The 18,004-nt window shown below is 47.1% G+C and overlaps 1 protein-coding gene across 1 annotated transcript in view; it reads left to right on the top strand.

Moving 5' to 3' along the window:
• The window catches only part of SETX (senataxin), a 1,477,926-nt gene that overhangs the window by 618,225 nt on the left and 841,697 nt on the right, over window positions 1–18,004 (top strand). Inside the window, exon 9 of the mRNA XM_069609306.1 lies at window positions 12,759–17,321. Coding sequence (XP_069465407.1) covers window positions 12,759–17,321 — 4,563 coding nt within the window. The remainder of the gene's footprint in view (window positions 1–12,758; window positions 17,322–18,004) is intronic.

The raw sequence follows: 18,004 nt of genomic DNA, 5'->3' as shown, positions 1-18,004 counted from the left end.
GCGGGTAAAGACCCACCGGCTGGCTTGCATGCCCATTCTACCAGGGTTATGTATGGCTGCATCTACTGCCCTGCAGAGGGGTGTTCCTATTCGCAACATCTGTAATGCAGCCACCTGGGCTTCAGTACATACATTTGTACGTCACTATTCCCTCGATTCCATCCGAGGACAGGATTTGGCCTTTGGCAAGGCGGTCCTTTGCTCTGCTATTTGATTGGCAATTCTAAATTTTGATTCTAAATTCTTTCCCTCCTCCTTGCTCTGGTACTGCTTTGGGAATCTATCATAGATATGGAATATGTCGGAGGACCCAATCCCCTCGAAGAACAAGTTACTTTCTTACCTGGTAACGTTCTTTCGATGGGATGGTCCGACGACGTATTCCATATCGCTCCCTCCCTACCTTCCCCGCTGCAGAATTTCTTTTGCGATTGCAGCTTGCGTTCTGCAAGGCTTTGTGTCTGACTGGCAGTAGACTAATGTCACACGTTCTGGGGGAAAAAACTACAACTGAGGAGGCTACGGGTGTTGTGCGTCCTACTTATCACATCGGATGACGTCGGACGTCAGAGGAGGTCCTCGACGACGGCGCATCGAAGTCATCGACGCAGACGCCGAAGAAAAAAAAAGTTTCCGAAGCAGCACAGCTGTGGTGATTACCTGTCATAGATATGGAATACGTCGTCGGACCATCCCATCGAAAGAACGTTACCAGGTAAGAAAGTAACTTGTTCGTCTAGCAGGGCCTCCGACTTAAATCTCCAAGAGGAGCGGGGGGCTGGTCGTGTCCCAGTGTTATCTGGAGTGTTACCAGTGAATGGTCCGATAGTGTGCGCGGTAATATCTTGGTCTCTATGACCCTGCCCATCATGCAGCTTGATACGAGGAAAAGGTCAATCCTGGAGAGGCTGTCGTGTACCGATGAGTAAATAGTGTACTCTCTAACCTGTGGTTTGAGAGCTCTCCATGCATCTCTGAGATCTAGTGTGTCAATATGGGCATGTAAACTATGGGCTGCGCGTGATGGGGCTCTGCGGGCCGTCCCGAACCTATCCAGGTCTTTGGATCTTAGGATCAAATTCATGTCCCCGCCCCAAATGATGGGAATCCCAATATATTTCAGAAGCGTGGTGGTGATGGCATCAAAGAACTCGGGGGCATCAAAGTTCGGGGCATATGTGTTCACTAGGAGGCATTCCATATTAGCGAGTGAGCAATGGAGGATCACGTATCTACCCTCTGGGTCAATATGGCTGGAGCGCAGGAAAACTGGACTGACTTATGGATTAGAGTAAGGACCCCCCTGGATTGGATGGAGTACTTCGTATAGAATCTGTTGTTGCCCCACGTGGGGGCGAGGCATGCTGCTAGGCGCCTGAGAGCGCAAGTTTCTTGGAGAAAGAGGATTTTGGCGCCATGTCGCTGGGCTGGACAATGTTCAAAGCCATAGCGATATATTATGGAACATCCTAGTAGTAGTATTTGTAAGGATTTTTCCTTATGCACTTGCCATGTGCACAGTAGTGTTGAGGTGAAGTCATGCGTCTCTCAGCCATATTTTTAACTGTTAGAACAACCCCAATTATGCCACCCCCCACCCTCACTGCCCAACCCCAACATGCAGTGCAGATCTCCCACCCCAAAACACACCCGAAGCCCCTTGGGCCTGCTCCGACCGGAAACCAAAGGTCAGAGGACAAGATCCAATGTGGATAGGGCCACATCCTAGCCCAACAGGGGCCAGTCAATAGAAAGAACAAAATAAAAGTGAAAGCAAACATTGCAACTGCAATGGGGGGTGCTGGTGCCGTGCGGCCGGCATTTGTGGATTGATGTGGGGCAGCAGATGCTGTCCCGAGTGTGTTGTTGCAGTAAAACAGGTATCATAGACAGCCTCCAAGATCAGAGAGGACCCTCGCAAGAGAGAGCAGGGCACAGGGATAGCTCCAGGGGCCAAGTGAGGGAGAAGGCAAAGAAGCAGTTTAGGAGCTAGCCCGTGGCCCGCATACACATGGCAAGAGGCTGCAGTTATTGAGTGGACACTGTGGGGTTGCCATCAACACATCAAAAGTCATGGATCTGTGGAAATTTTTATAACATCCTAGGCTGTGTAGTCAGTCTATGGAGTGTGGTCGGCTCGCGGCCCGGGAAGAGGTATATGTAATTCAATGAACTTGACCGCTTCGTCACAGACAGTGAAAAAGATCTTACCATCATGGGTAATCTTTAGTCGTGCCAGGAACAGGATGGCATAGGGGACGTTGCGCTCCCTGAGCAGCTTTTTGACGCCTAAGAACTGGCGCCTTTCCTGCTGCACCGCCAGCGAGAAGTCCGGGAGATTCTAACAATATGGGCTTCAAATCGCAGGGCTCCCTTTTCCCGCGACAGGCAGAGGATGAGATCTCTGTCGCGGTAGTTGAGAATCTTGGCGATAATGGGTCTGGGGATGTCGCCGGGTCTGGGGCGTGGAGACAGGGCCCGATGAGCCCGCTCGACCGTGAAATACGGAGAGAGGGCAGGGTTGTCCAGTAGGTCCTTGAGGAGTTTCTCCACTGCGTCCTCCATCCGCCCCTTGAGGGCATTTTCAGGGACCCCGATGATGCACAAGTTGTTCCTACGGGAGCGCAACTCCAGATCGTCACACTTCGCCTTGACACCTTTCATGTCGCGCGTTAGGGAGGCCAGTGTCCTGGAGCCCAGTGATGCCATCTTCGTTCACCGAGATCCTATTTTCAGCCTCGGTGATCCTCGATCCCACCTGGTCCACTCGAGCCTTAAGCGAGGCGACATTAGCATTGATGTCGTCTAATTTTTCATGGAAGGAGGCAAAGTTTTTAGCCATGGATTCCATTAGTAGGGTGAGGTCAGGGGCCTCGACCGCTCGGTGCAGGGTTAAGTCTGGCTCGTCCTGTGGCGATGATGTGCTGGCCGACTCGTCTCGAGGGACAGCTTTAGTGTACTTGTCCACTGTACCTCCTTGGGCCCCCACCTTATTTCTGCTAGCCATTGTCATTGTGGTGGGCCCTGTTGCAGTGAGGGCCCACTTATGGGTAGGATGGAGAGCTGAGACGGGCCGGGACCGGCAGGCTCAAACGCAGTGTCCTTCGGTGGCGGTAGGCGATTGAGGGCAGGTGGGGGTCCACCGTGGATAGCAGAGAGTCAGCGGTGGAGCGGCAAGGCTGTGATGGCGAGCGATCGCGGCCTCCTTATGTGTACAGGTTGCGTGGGGGTGCTAGCGGGATCTTTCTTAGGAGGGCGCGGGCAGAGGCGGCGACACTGTCAGCAGGAAAGTGGGCAGACAGTATGGTGAGGGCCGCTTCCTTATGACCGTACAGGCCTGTAATATCGCAGACAGCGGGCAGAGGTCTCGACACCCACCGCTCCAGCCCCCGCTCACCTGGTCCGCCGCGGCAGCGGGGCAATAGGATCCTCCGTGTTGTCGGCGCCGGGGAGGTCGCGATGATCACTGACGCAGCAGGTGGCATCTGCAATGTGGTGGCGTCTGCAGCAGGACCCCCAGGCACCTGCCGCGATTTCACAGAGCGGTGGGGGAGGGGAGTGGGGCAGGCCAGGCAGGAGGGCCGGATGTTAGGCAACCGCCGGGGCCGGGTGGAGTACTAGGCCCAAATCCAACAGGGCCGTTAGCCAGGTTCCAGGTGGGCCGATCAAGACCAAAATCGCACAAAATGTGCAGTTGCAGAAACAGCTGGGCCAGTTGATAGTCCTTCACAATATCGGGAACCGCAGATGGGAGCAGATGAATGCCGAGGCCGCATGCAGCTGAAAGGCTAGGCAGCCATCTTGGGCTGCTCCACAGCGCCACCCCTAGGACGACACTTTCTAATGCAATGTTGTACAAGTCCATCTGAAGGACTCTGTTGAAGGCAGTACCCCTGTGGTAGCCTCGTGCTGTTCAGGTGCATGTGTCTGAACGTAAATGAAGTTAGATCCTGAGAGTCATGGTGCAGCAGGATTGAGAAAAATGCATTTTTCAAGTCAATCACTGTGAAATATTTTACCTCAACAGGTATATTACATAGGATTGTAGATGGGTTAGGGACTAGAGGGAACTTGGCCTCAACAATATCGTTTATTGGCCTTTGATCTTGCACTAGCCTCCAAGACCCCCCCCTTTGCTTTTTTTCACAGGATACACTGACGTATTACATGGTGACTCTGACGTCACTAAGATGCCTTGGTCCATCATGGCAGAAATTGTCTTAAAAATACCAGAATCTGCATCTCTGGACATGGGATATTGTCGCGCCTTTGGTAAAATAGCTCCTGGTTTCAATTTAATTCTTACTTATCCAACCCCCTTCAAGAGGCCTAAGTCATAGGGTCCTGCAGTCCATACTGAGACAGGCACCCGGGCCATGTCGCCATCAAAATATTCAGGACGATTTAGCGGCAACATCATTCTCTGGGGCACCTCTCTTTAAATCATTTTAACCCAAAAGGTCAGACTCCCTTCTACCATTGTCTCTCCCATATTTGTTGCATCTTCAAATAGCTCGTCATCGGTGACGCCAGTCACTCGATATCCTTCAATGGCGATTATCGCGCACCATTGTCTGCCCTAGTCATCGTAATGTCAATCAAGACTACTTTCCCTCGTACTACAGCTGTGTGTATCAAGGGAAATACTTTTCCCTCCTCTTAATGCATCGCTATTCTGGGTCTGAATAAGAACTCATCAGGGGTTCCCATGGTTTTGTCTGCCAGGCCTGGTAATCCTGCCATAAGCACACGCATGCCATTTGCGAAGATTTCTGGCTCTAATGGTATGGCCCTCATGGCTATGCGTCCTGAGTATGCCTTGATTATTTCGCATACATTTGAATAGTGCATTCCTGGAGTTGAACATACTATGACCTCCTCCGTGAACGAGATTGTCATGTTTAACTTCGTCATGGGATCTCTCCCCAAAATGTTTACTGGGGTCTGACGTGAATATAATTAAGGCACGTTCATTTCACATTCTCCTATAGAGACTGGAAGTGCTCTTGTAAAGGAAACACGACTTGTCGCTCCCGTGAAACTGAGTGTTTATGGCCTCGCCGGACAAGGAAAGTTTTCCTTCACGAATACACGAGCGTGTTGCGCCCGTGTCAACAAAGTAGGAATAGTCTTTATCCCCTATAACGACATCCAATCTGGGTTCCCTTTGAGGGTCTGGTGTCACTGATATGATAGAACACATCAGGGTTCCCAGTGAGCTGTCCCAGTCCATATACAAATTTGGCCCACCATGTGCTGGTGGATTGCCCCCATTGCCATTGTTACTTCCCATTCCAGGGTTCCTGGTCTGCCCTCTGCCCCTTATTTGTGCCACTTGCAGTGGGGACTGTTGGGACTGGCCTTGTGGGAAATATGCTCTGAGGTTGTGCATCTTGTTGCACTCCTGGTGCTTGCTGTTGCACTGTGTGATTTTGTGCAATTCCCTGCTGTAAGGCTGCAGGTAAATTCACCATACCTGCTCCTGTTCTTCGCCGTTCTGTATCATGCCTTTGTTTCTGCATGTGCGCACCAAGTGCCCTGTCATTCCACACAGCCAACAACTGGCGGTGGTCAGATTATTTGCCCGTTTGACATATCTTGATTACCATTTTGCATATTTTGAAAACCACCTCGATTATTTTGGAAACTTCCCTGATTGCTCTGCCATCCTCTTCCCCTAAATCCTTTTCCATGTGGGTAAAATCCTGCATTACCCTGATTATTTTGTTGTGGACTAGCCCCCTGCTGAATGCTCTATTCAGCTGTGCTAGTTATCATAGCTCCCTCAAGAGCATATTTTGACCATTTCTTTTGCACCCATTTTGCTTCCACACCTTTTCGAGTTGCTTCCTTTTTGCAATTCTTTTCCTGCAGCAACCTACAATAGTGTTCGATGGTTAACAGTATTTCTGCCCAAGGTTTAGCTTCAATTCCTACCAGCTTCTTGAGCTGTTTCTGTACCGGTTCTGGCAGTCCTTGGTACAATATATGGTAAAATACAGATATGGATTTTGTCCAAGATTCATGAGTCTCAAGCACCCGTGCGTCTTGAAAATTCTGTATATAAATCAACGGATCCTCAGAATTTCATTTTCCGCATCAGCTCCCATATCGGAAGTATCTGGATAGAGCACTCGTAGTGCTTTCCGTACTGCAGCTCTATAATTGTTAAATGGAGCTCCGTCATGTGAGGTATTGATTGTGGTTACACCAGGGTAGCCTACTCGTACCCACACATCATCGGCTTTCTCACCAAGTATGGCGATTACGAGACCCTTAATATCCCCAACAGCTAACGTGTTTCCTCCTTTCATTTTTTCTAACTCGTGTATCCATTTTCTGGCTCCCGATGGCAGTATTGGAAGCTTGTTTTTCAAATGTTCTCGATCCATGTGTGGCCATGGAATATATTGCGGTCTCATTCCCCCCTTCTCCAGCAACAGAAATGGTTGCCTCTCTTCTCTCATTGCTCACCTATCTATTGCAGGGGTAATATTTCCACATCGCCGTCTACCTGGCAATGCCCTTAGTCTGTCCACATAGGGCGGCGAAGACACCCCCCCTCTGACCGTGAGATGCTTCTTCATATCGGTCAGACTGCGTGGCGGACTCTGATGCCCTCGGTGCAGACTCGCTAGTGTCTGACCATCTTATTCCTTTTTCCCTCGCGAGTCGTCTTTTGTCCATTGCTCCTCCTCCTTTTCCTCACCCTCCTCCCTTTCGGAGTCGGACATTGCTTTTCCCCAACTAGTGCGACTTCACGTATCCTCTTTGTTCCTACTTATTTCTAATCTACCCAGGGATAGTTCCCTATTCCCACTACTTCGGGTGACATCCTCAGTGTCGTAAAGCTGAGTGCTCTCTAGGCGCTTATCTTCCCCCTCCCCTTGAGGTATTTCCATTTCATCATCATATTCTATCGATAGTTTCTCTGATGATTCTGGTGTCGAAGTCATTGCCAATATTTGCTCTAGACGTGTCTGGTACTGAGTCGCGCTCAGGAAAAAATTATTCGATGTCTTCCCAATCTACCACTGGAGCGTGTTTTTAACCTCCCCAGATATTCAATATTTCTACGTTCCTCTGCCCTTCGGATTTCCTCATCTTTTTATTTTCTCACGTATCCTTTGCTCTTCCTCTAACCTCTGCTGTTTCTGTCTGTCTTGGTCATTGGCTGCTCCTGGGTTGTGTTTGTGCCCTCCGTCTTACACGTGTAAAATGAATAAAACAGACACTCCCTGGACAGGGACTAAGGCACAAAAGAGCAGGCTGCGAGAGTTCAAGGAAAAGTTTACCTAGATCTCTGAGAGCGCTCTGACCACATCAAGGTTACAACACATTTATGTAGTACATTGACATCTTTAACATATGATGCTACGTTGGACCTGGATTTGTCAGCCGGGGTGGTGTCTTAGGTATGGGCATCATCTCTTCCTCCGGGTTGGTTGCTTGGTTGGCGGGAGGATTGACGTCAGACATCTGTGCTCCGGATGGGTGAAGGTCAGGTCGCTGTGAAACACGGTGGTCACGATCTAAGCTAAACTAAGAAAATACATTCCGAGTAATGCATGCACTAAATAATAGTTGATGAAAAGACCCTCAGTAGTGTATCATGTCATTGCACAAATCACTCAAGAGTTTATATCGTCTACAACATTTGGGTTATAGAGGTCACAGGTTTATGGGCCTTGACCACTATAATACTGTCATTGAACTATAGGGTTAGTCTCACAAGAATCTCAGGTATGTGGCACTTGTTAGTATTGGGCACGATATACTGCAGCAGGGGTCTAATGTTAGTTTGGGGTCTGTTGGGTGGGCTTCATAGCATGGTTGGCAGTCTGGCACATGAAAGGAATGCCTTGCATGGACACAGGGTTAGAATGGCAATAAGTTTCAACTGGCGAGGGTAAGAGGGCAAGGACACTTTTGTGGAGATGGATGAGCTATGTGCTTGGCTCATGTTGGTTCACATGCAGGGCAGTGATCTCAGAGGAAAAGGGATGTGTTACATTTATTATTTGTTGCAAGCAGCTCCGGCTTCAGCGTGAGAATGGAACTGCAGAGTTTTCCAGTTGGAGTGGGACCGAGGGTAGGGGCCATGTGCTCCGAGCTACTGCGGCGGGCAATAGGGGAGAGAGGCATTTTGTACTATCGCAGTGAGGCCTGGTTACCAAGATGGAGTCGAAAGCGGGTACAAAAAATTGATGCCGTGTGTCCTGCTTGGTGGTCCCATCTACGCGAATGTAACCCAAAGTTAACATTGCATAAGGGCGAGGGGCGTACCCACCACTAGAGGCACTTGGTCAGAGTTTTGTACTGAGAAGTGGTGGTAGAGAGGGGCCATTGGCCCCTCGCTCCCACACAGTTGCAATCAAGCTCTCTTGCTCTTCGCGATATAGCTGTTCTCGCCTTTTTCTTTCTTATCCTCTCGTCTCTTAAGTCCTTCTCCCTTCTCCTTTGGCTGTGCATCCACCTAACTTCTCCTTTTGTTTCATGTCATCAATGCCTTTGCCATCGAGTTTCAATAAAATGTGTCCTCCCTTCCATTCGTCTTTTGCGAATGCTATCTCATCAGTTCTACTTTCGTTTCCCTTCCCTTATCTCTCTTTATCGAGAGATGTACTTGTCTGTTCTTGATCTTATTGCGTCTCTCCTTGTCCTGTGGGACTGCAGAGGTAATATTTGTATCCCTATCCTTCCCTTGGTTTTCGTCACTACTATGTGTAGGTGACTCATATTCGGGGTTGCTATACCCTGTGGCTGCTTTGAGTTCTCTCAGTGGGTATAATTCCTTGTCCTTACTTTCTTCAGTTTTTGTTTCGGGTGGGGCAGGTGGCGCGGTAGGCTTCTCACCCCCTCTGTGCATACATTAAGTATCCAATCTGTTGGCGGCTCTTCCTCCTTTCCCTGCTCAAACATTTTTCACAACTCGAGAACAGCAAGGCGTTTTCTAGCTTTTTGACTGTAGATGTGGCATGCAAATATGTCGTCATATGTTGTAAGACCGCTTTAGATCCATTTTGTGGCCATTGCATAAACATTGTGTTTTGGCAACTGCTTGCATAAGTGTGCCAATGGAGTTATATGTTTCATGCTTAACTCTGTTTCCTATCCTTTTATACAACACTTGTCTGTTTTCATGTGATTTAAATAACTTTTAACAATATGAGCGAGCACCAAACACTGCAAGCTCCAATCCAAATTTTCACAAAAATGTCATATCTTCCAATTTACTCAAACATTAATTCACATGTGATTTCATCTCCGCTGTAAAATCGTGCAAAATTTACATCCGTTTTCTCAAGGAAATTGTTTCTTAGTCATATGACATCACAAACAAAAAACATATTTGACAGACTAAACAGACACCAGCTGGACACAGATATCTGTGCCTCTAATCATTACCCCTTCATGGAGTGTAAACATACCCCTTTCACGACGTCTTTAAACGTTGTGGTAGTCTAATCGTTCCCCATTTTGTGGGACTCTGGGTACACATTTCTTCTAGCCCATATATTAAAGCGTAGGGACGAGGCGAATCCTCTCACTTCTCGGGTGTCTGCCCCGGTATCCTCTCACTTCTCGGGTGTCTGGCCCGGTATCCTCTCACTTCTCGGGTGTTTGCCCCGGTAACCTTTCACTACTTAATTATTCGAGTTTTTCCCTTTACTTGTTCTAATGCATGCACTATTTGCCAAAGCATTCAATTTGTGTTTCACTCGTCGTTCGCATAGTTCCTCTCTGGACCCTCGGGATCACCGCCTTCTTCGGCTTTTCGCACGCAGGAATGGGAAGGGAACTGTGGGCAACACTGGTCCCTTCAGGCCCTGACTGCAGTCTTTCTTTACTCTGCCACTGTCTACGGGGAGCTTCACAGTCTACTCAGCCGAATGGCAAACGACTCATGATATTGCTGAAGACCTAGAGTTACTTTATTTCGACAGTCAATAGGTGTCTTACTTAATCAAGAATCGATAGTCGATAAACCATCAAATCTCTGCTACCATGTGTACTGGGGAGTCTCCCGGCTGGGCCCATAGAGTCGGGGTTTGCTCCGAAGTACTTAAAAACGAGATAGCTGTACCTTTGAGATCGATGGGGGCGCAGATTTATTACTCCAACACCACTCAATAAGGACAACTCTAATGGTTTGACAAAGGGAATCCGTTTAATGACAAGTACAAAAGCAGGGAGTCATGGAAATCAGCAGTGATGTGATTGTCCGTCTTGCTTCAACTCAACCGAACTTCATAACACATCATTTATACTAAAAACTTGTCATAGCTGACGTGTAACACTCCAAAGTTAATAAGTATTTCTATTGGTTCGGAAAAGGTAACTTTAGTATAGGTGCTATATCTGTATATGGTAACGGAATGAGGGGATTGGGTAAACACTGTCATGTGGGCGTCTAAGCCCTTCCTTCAAAAATGACTACAGTAGACGTCACTAAAAGTATGACGTCCCATTGGTTCTACTAACTATAGAACCCTAGATTATTTGGTCTATTGTGATTGGGTTGGCACCAACCCCATGCATAAATTTCCACTTCGCTAGCAGCATGCAGAATGGACAGCCAGGTGCTGGGTGCCCCCTCAGCTACCCGGCCTTCCTCCAATTAAGGTTTCAATCAATCATTACTTCAACAACAATGTGTCAATTATGTAACTGTGGTTGGCCTCGAAACTGCATCTTTTGACTGAAAAAGTTCAGCTATCTTCTCCTGGGCGGATGCCTCGCATAGGTGTAAACTCCTGCTTCTCCTCGCTTGGATGGTCACGTAATGCAGACACCGTCAATTTGCCTAGTTTCTCTCGATTTGTGCATTTAATTCTTATTCGGCTTGCCACCTGCCTACGCGTCTTTATCTTGACCTTTCAGAGGCAGGATATTCTGTTCTTAAGTTTCAATCAGACGTAGCTACTGTTCATTTCTTCTACTGGTATGACCTTGGCTCCTTTGGCATGAGTTGCATCTGCGAGTTTCGATTCAGCCGTTTATCCTAGTTTTGCTAGAATATGAAGCTTGTCATGCTTGGCCTCTAGTAAGTTGATTCTGCTTTTAATGCAAAGTGGACTTGTGCTTATAATACTGTGCCTTGTTTTGAGGTACATTATGTAAACATGGCGCTTGCCGCTCTATTCTTCTACTATGCATAGCAAGCGCCACTGGTTTCTTAGCTTCTTGCTTTTCAAGCATATGCACAAGTGTTAGCGTGTTGGATATCTTCATCATTCTTACTAAGCTTCTTTCATTTTGACATTGTCCCTTCATTCTATGTTCACGATATCTTTATTCATAACATTTTGTCTCTCTGCATCACTCTATGGTTGTCACTTCTTCCATCTGCAAGTCAGTTTGGGCCCTTGCGACGTCACCATTCATCGTCCATTAAGGCCTTTTTGGTTTCTTCCAGGACGGTACCTAAGCAATCGTCATTTCATCTCTTTTGCTGGTAGGGTTTTCTTAATGGATACCTTACTGTCCATAGTGTTCTTGGTATAGGTACGTCAATAGGTGCTGTTCTTCTAATGGGTATTGGGCAGAGCCCTACTGCGGCTCTCTGCTGGTTTATTTGCTCATCATACGTCACATATCTCGGTGAGAATGTTCCTGGTACTTCAAAATGGACGATTGGAGTGCGGGCTTTATTTGGGACCTCCTGTACCACAGAGAGTGGAACTGCCATGGGAAGGCTGCATCAGCCAATGAGCTACTTGCTGGCAGGATGTTGCCTAGTGTTGTGCTCGCAGGGCGTCTCCAAAGAAAACCCATGGAGATGATCCATGAGCAAAATATGTTCTGCACACCAGTGAAGGTGGCGTTGTTTAAATACCACTTTCACTGATGTACAGACAGAATGGATTTCCATAATGTGCCTCCAGCAGTACATTAAATCGTAATGTACTGCTGGAGGCAATGTGCCTCTAGTGTCATGTAATATACTGCTGGGCACTTTATGAAAATGGTACAGCATTTTTCTGTGGATACATGAACCTTTTCTGATCGGTTTTATTATTAATCCGATCACAAAATGTTTATGCATCCATATGATGAAGCTGCACCTTTTCCATAATGTGCTTCTAGCTACATTTTAAACTTTAATGTGCTGCTGGAGGCAACATCGTACTTCTGGGGGCACGTTATGGGACTGAACTATTCAGCTCTCTACTTGGCCAAATACTTGGGCCAACTATTCAGTTTTCAGCCGAATAGTGATTTCACTTTTGGTAAACCCTTTACTGCCAGCTGCGTGAAGCCATCTGCCCTGAGCAGGCTTTCAAATGGAGGTTGAGCTCTGAGGTACCGGCGGCTCCTGGAATTGCCATAGTAACTGGGAAGCAGAGATTGCACGTGCGCTGGCAGATTCCTCATACCATGTTAACTGCATTGAGGATTCTCGCTGTTCCCACTTCATGTGTGGTGTCGCTTCTTTGTCCCGCCCTGTGCCCGATTGGAAAGTTTGCTGTATTTAAGTGCCCTGCAATAAGGAAAAAAAAATATTTTGATTGGATTCTTTTTTTAAAGATATTTTCATTTTTAATGAAAACACTCTTAATTATAAGTGTTGCTCTTGTCTGACATGCTATGTGGCAGTTATTCAAAGTGTATCAATTAGGGCAGGCACTCTTCTGCAGAACTATATTGCTAAACACAATTGACATTCTTTTCCATAATTTTATGCTCATGCTATACAGTATATACATTATCTAAAACTTAATTATGTTATCCTTTTATTTTTTTGTGTCCTGCAGGATTCCGGTTGGAGAAATGCTATTTGCCCGGATTACTGCCCCAACATGTATGAAGAAATGCAGACGCTTGCAAATGTTCTTCAATCGGATATTGGGCAAGACATGCGTGTGCACAACAGCACATTCTTGTGGTTCATCCCATTTGTGCAGTCAGTGATGGATCTCAAAGACCTGGGTGTGGCCTACATTGTTGAAGTCATCCACCACCTCTACTCCGAAATCAAAGACGTACTCAACAAGAGGGTGGAATACTGCGACAAGGTGACTGAATTTTTCATCTTGATCCTGGTGTCAGTCATCGAGCTCCATAGAAACAAGAAGTGCTTGCATCTGCTGTGGGTCAGCTCTCAGAAATGGGTTGAAGCCTTGGTGAAGTGTGCCATGCTTCCAAGCAAAGATTTCAGGCGCTACTCTGAGATGACACCTGGAAACTGTACTAGAATTAGCTCTACTTCACCCTCTACAGTGTTGTCTATGCATTCACAAGCTACAAACTCTGTCCAGTATTCCTGCATGCAGCTTATTCGCGGCCTGCTGAGGGAAGGCTCCCAGCTGGGGCAGCAATCCAGCTGCAAGCGCTTCCTCGATAAATTGAACATCCTCCTGAGGGGAAATGCATTCATGGGCCTGCAGCTGAGCGAAAAGGAAATGCAAGATATGCAAATGTGCTTGAAGCAAGTTATAAGAATCTCAAAAGATCGGAACTCTTTCAATGCTAACCCACTTTTAGATCAGAGTTCACCTGGAAGGACTTTGCCTTTAACTTTAAGCAAAATAAAGAGGGAAGATACAGATGAGTGGGCTAGAATGAAGGCGTACTGTCAAACGAATAGCCCCAGTCCGCCATCACCCGCAGAGTGTCGTATAAACGGTGGGTGCTCTTCGAGCCCCCCATTGCGAATCAGAAACAGTAGTTGTGGAGAAGAGGCCTTTTGCAAAGGGCCCAGCCTGTGTGAGGAAGGAGAATATCCTTTTTATCAAAGGGAATCTGGTTGTAACACACCACATGTGCGAGACGATTTGCCAGAATGCTTCCAGGAAACAAAAATGAGCCTGAGTGATCTGTACACTAAGCAAAGTGCCCTGGGTGAGCATTGGGGGACCGATACTTCTCTAGTGAGGCCTGATCTCGACCAAGAGGTTTCTGCTTTTACAAGAGATTGGGCTCGGGAGGACAGATGCACACCCGAGACCAAAACTGCAGGTTGCATTACTGCTGACCCTTGTCCCACACCTTACAACGCGACTTGTGACTCTAGCACAGAGAAAGTGACAAAGCATTCTTCCATGTCGGAGCCTCCATTGAACCCCCTTAAATTAAAAATTGCCAACGTGCGGTTGGCTGACCTTCATTTAAAATTGGCAAAGGCAATGGAAAAATCTTCAACGTTTCTCAAACTCACAAAAGGAAATACCACAGCGTCAAAGGACACAAAGCATCAAGAGTTTATAAGTCCTTGTCAGGAGAAGGTTCACTCTGCAGGACATTTGGGCAGCGTTCAAAATTTGCTTCATTCAAATGGCTGTGTAGAGGAGCACCAGACCGCAGATAACACAGGTGCAGTATCCGACATCCATATAAAGCAAGAACCAGAAGAAAGCTGTGTGGATACCATAGGCATGAGATCAAAAGCCTCCGACAGAGTAAGCGAAAGTGATAGTGATGACGGCATTCCACTTTCACAGCGAAGGGTGCCTTCCAGCAAGAACATTGAATCTTCCCCAGAGTGTTCGCTGTATAAAAAAATAGGGTTGTCCACAGGGCAGCTGGCTTCAGATGGGAAACGTGAAAAATCCCCAGACAAGGCTATGGGGGAAAGTCCAGTGAAGTTACGTGACCATCCATTTGTGTTGGGCACTGACTTGGTGAAAGCGGGCGAAAGTGACAGTGATGATTCTATGCCTTTGACACTGGTCCAAAAAAAACTGCTAAATCGGAGAAAGTTGCTGACTCCGAATGTGGACACTGCTGAGGACTCCGATATTGAAAGTGGCCATGGTCGGATGTCTATAGCATCTCGTACAGATGTCATAGAGTTTTCATCGGACTCTAAGGAGGAGCACACTATATTGCAGCCCGACGATCACATTGAAAGAAAGGTGAGGACTTCATTGGTGCAATCTTTGGCCATTGAAAAGCGCAGGAGGTCTGCTTGTGCCTCTAAAGAAATCATTGTCATTTCTGACTCCACCTCTGAAGAGGAAACCGATGATGACACCATATTGAATCTTGCAAAGCACATTAAAAAGGAGCCGCTCCATGAGGATGAACATTCAGATGTGAAGCCCATGCCTGGGTCCCCGCCTCTCAGTGGACAGATGGAAGTAAAACAGGAAGTTGTTGAGAAGCAGAAGTCTCCTGAGAGGTGTGACGAGTATGATTCCCAGTTCTTTGAGTTTGAAACTGAGGATGAGGTCTATTCTGTTTGGCAGGATTCTGAGGTTGACCACCCTCCGGACCAGATGAAAGCCCCTACGTCTGCCATAGCAGTGAAGAAGGATCAAGAAGAGTTAGAAATGTGGGATAAATACACTGAATGGGGTTATGACACAGATTACATCCCGGAGGAGGTAATTGAAGAAGCAATGGAGGCTGCTCAGGAGCAATTGGCAGAGAAAGAAAAAGCAAATAGAAAACCTGGGGAATTTGAAAAGGTAGTACCAGAGTATGGACAAGACTCTTTGCCTATACGACATACAGCACTTGCACTTGCCGATGAGAACACAGACCAGCTAAAACTCGAGAAGTCTAGAGATGATACTGCCAGAATCACAATTGCAAAGACTAAGCTAGCACCAATATCTAAACCTTCCAATGAGCTATTCAATGATACTGTGTCAAACGCTGGTCCAAAGGAACCAGCCAAACTAGCTAATGCTCAGACCACGAGTGCTATTAAAAGCTCAAAAAAATTGGGTAGCAGAATGGACAAACAAAAACAAAAAAAATGTGCTTCAACCACCCCCAAAAAAACAGTCCTTCCCAGGACCACCCCTGCAGTAGTTCCACCCAAGAAAGATCGCAAATTGCCTGAGCCCTCGTCTGCGGTGGAAAAGCTTGGCTTCAAAAAACCTCCTCGTAGAGCATTTGATTTGTCTCAGAGATCTTTGGATAGTTTGGCCGAGTTGCGGAATCATGGAAAAAATCCTGGATCCTGGGGAATAAAGCATAAAACAAAACCCAAGATAATTGCTGCCCAGGCTCTACCGGTGAAAGGCAATCGAAAGCTATTGGCTTGCCAAGATCGCCAATTTTACCGCCAAATGAGACCGAAAGAGGGAGGGAAAGCCAAAACAGTTGAGACATCAAAGAATAGCAATGAAAACAAACCATTGAAGACTGTAGCCAAATTGCCAAAAAAGACTACAATCGAGGGTTCAGCATCGACCGAAAATGCCAAAAGCCTGGGAGTCGGTAAAACTCTTTCTGGTGATACCTTATTCTCAAATCAAGAAAGGTATTTGAACATTCCGGAGACTTATGCAACAGACGTTACCCAAAAAAACAAAAATGTAAACATTGTTTCACCAATTACTCGGGTTCCTGCAGCCTCTGACTGCAAGATTCCTGCATCCAAGGGAGCAAGGGACTTTCCATCCTTTCCTTCTGCTTTGCCTACTTCTGGCGCGTGGACAGAGGACAGTTCATCCGCTTGTCCTGCTTCAACCTCTAGTGATGACGCCCAGGGCCGGTCTCTGCAAGGGGCGAATGCTGTCTCAGGCGAAGATGAGGAAGAAATGGAGGAAGACCACTTATTTTTAACTCAGCCTGATCCAGTGGATATGGAAATATGTTCACAGTCAGAAAATGTGGGAGGTATCGAAACATGGGCAGACAATGAACAAGAAGGCCAGGAGGGAAATGCCCCTGTGGTGCTTCCTACAAATGCAAACCATTCTCCTGAACACTACCAGTGCAAGCACAGTGAGTGTGCAGAAGTGGTGAAGATGCCAGGGTTTTACTGTCGTAAGCACATTGTAGTTGACACCTCTGCCGATCACGTATTTGCCATGCCTGGCCTTCCGTCTCCGGCAATCTCCAAATCTGCAAAACCACCAACTGCTAAGGTTTTTAGTTCGGTTACTTCTTCACGCAGTGCAAATCTTTCCAAAGAGCTTGAAAACAATTCTAAGGCCCCAGCTGCATTGAGACCAAAATCTCAGGTGTCAAAGCCAGCTCCCCCAAAGATGAATCCCCCCATGCTCATCAAAGACATGACTTCCAGGCACCGTAGCCCCTGTAGCGTTCTCCAGGACCTGAACAATCAGTCCAACATCGCACTGGGCTGGCAAACTGCTCGTGCGACCACTGGTTCAGAAAGTGGGCAGCATGCTCGGCCTGCACTCTGTGCCTCCTACTCTCCAACCAAGCCACGTGATCAGAGCTTTCTCATCCAGGAGATATTGTGCTGGAGCCATGAAATGTTCACCAGCTTCAACCAGTTTGGAGCCCCTAATAACCTCAGTCAATTTACCTGTGGCAATGTCCCACTCTGGTTTTCTGCGTATGAAGAATACTTCCGGATTTTCTTTCCTTTGCTTTTGCTGAACACCTTTGAAATGGTGAGTATGCCAAGTGCTGTTTTTTAAATGGACTAGTAGTGCAGTGCATGTCTGTTATGGTAATTTGCATGCGCTTTGCTTTGAACCAACCTATGCCTGGTTACTTTAGGCAGTCGCTCTGTTAAACACCTGTATGATCTATGCACACGGTCAGAGTAGTTCATTTAGCATTAACGAATGCTGTTTAGAAGGAGCAAGTCAGGTTTGTTTCCCCACTAAAGCTATACCACTGATTCTAGTATGGGGCATGCACATTTGAGTTTGTATGAGAGGATTGTCAGTTATATCAAATTGTGCTATCGCCTAAAGATGCCATTGTGTTAGTGATTTCCTAATCTGGTGCCTGGTCCTGAGAACGCAATTGAAAGGTGCAATGAGTGTACACTTTATTTATTTGTTAGGCGCCGAAAGTCCGCAAGCATCGGGGGGGGGGTCACAGAAGGACATATACATATGACAGAATACGAGACCTAGAAGGACAGGACACTTGGCAAGCCAAGACAGGAAAGGGAGCTGTCCCTTAACTAGGGTGAACTATCTTCATTTGTAAAACATGTACCAAACTCTGAATGGTAATGTAGCTGCGCAGTTAGGCTTCAAGTCAGGAGGGTTGTATGCTTGAAGTGTGGTACAGTTAACATGAGCCAAGTGTGGTAAGAAACGGAGGTACACACAAGTCCAAT

This window comes from Ambystoma mexicanum, chromosome 8 (genome assembly GCF_040938575.1).
Source record: "Ambystoma mexicanum isolate Mex_15411 chromosome 8, UKY_AmexF1_1, whole genome shotgun sequence".
NCBI classification, from domain to species: domain Eukaryota; kingdom Metazoa; phylum Chordata; class Amphibia; order Caudata; family Ambystomatidae; genus Ambystoma; species Ambystoma mexicanum.
Note: the sequence above shows the minus strand (reverse complement) of the source record. Positions and strands in the feature narration are given on the sequence as shown.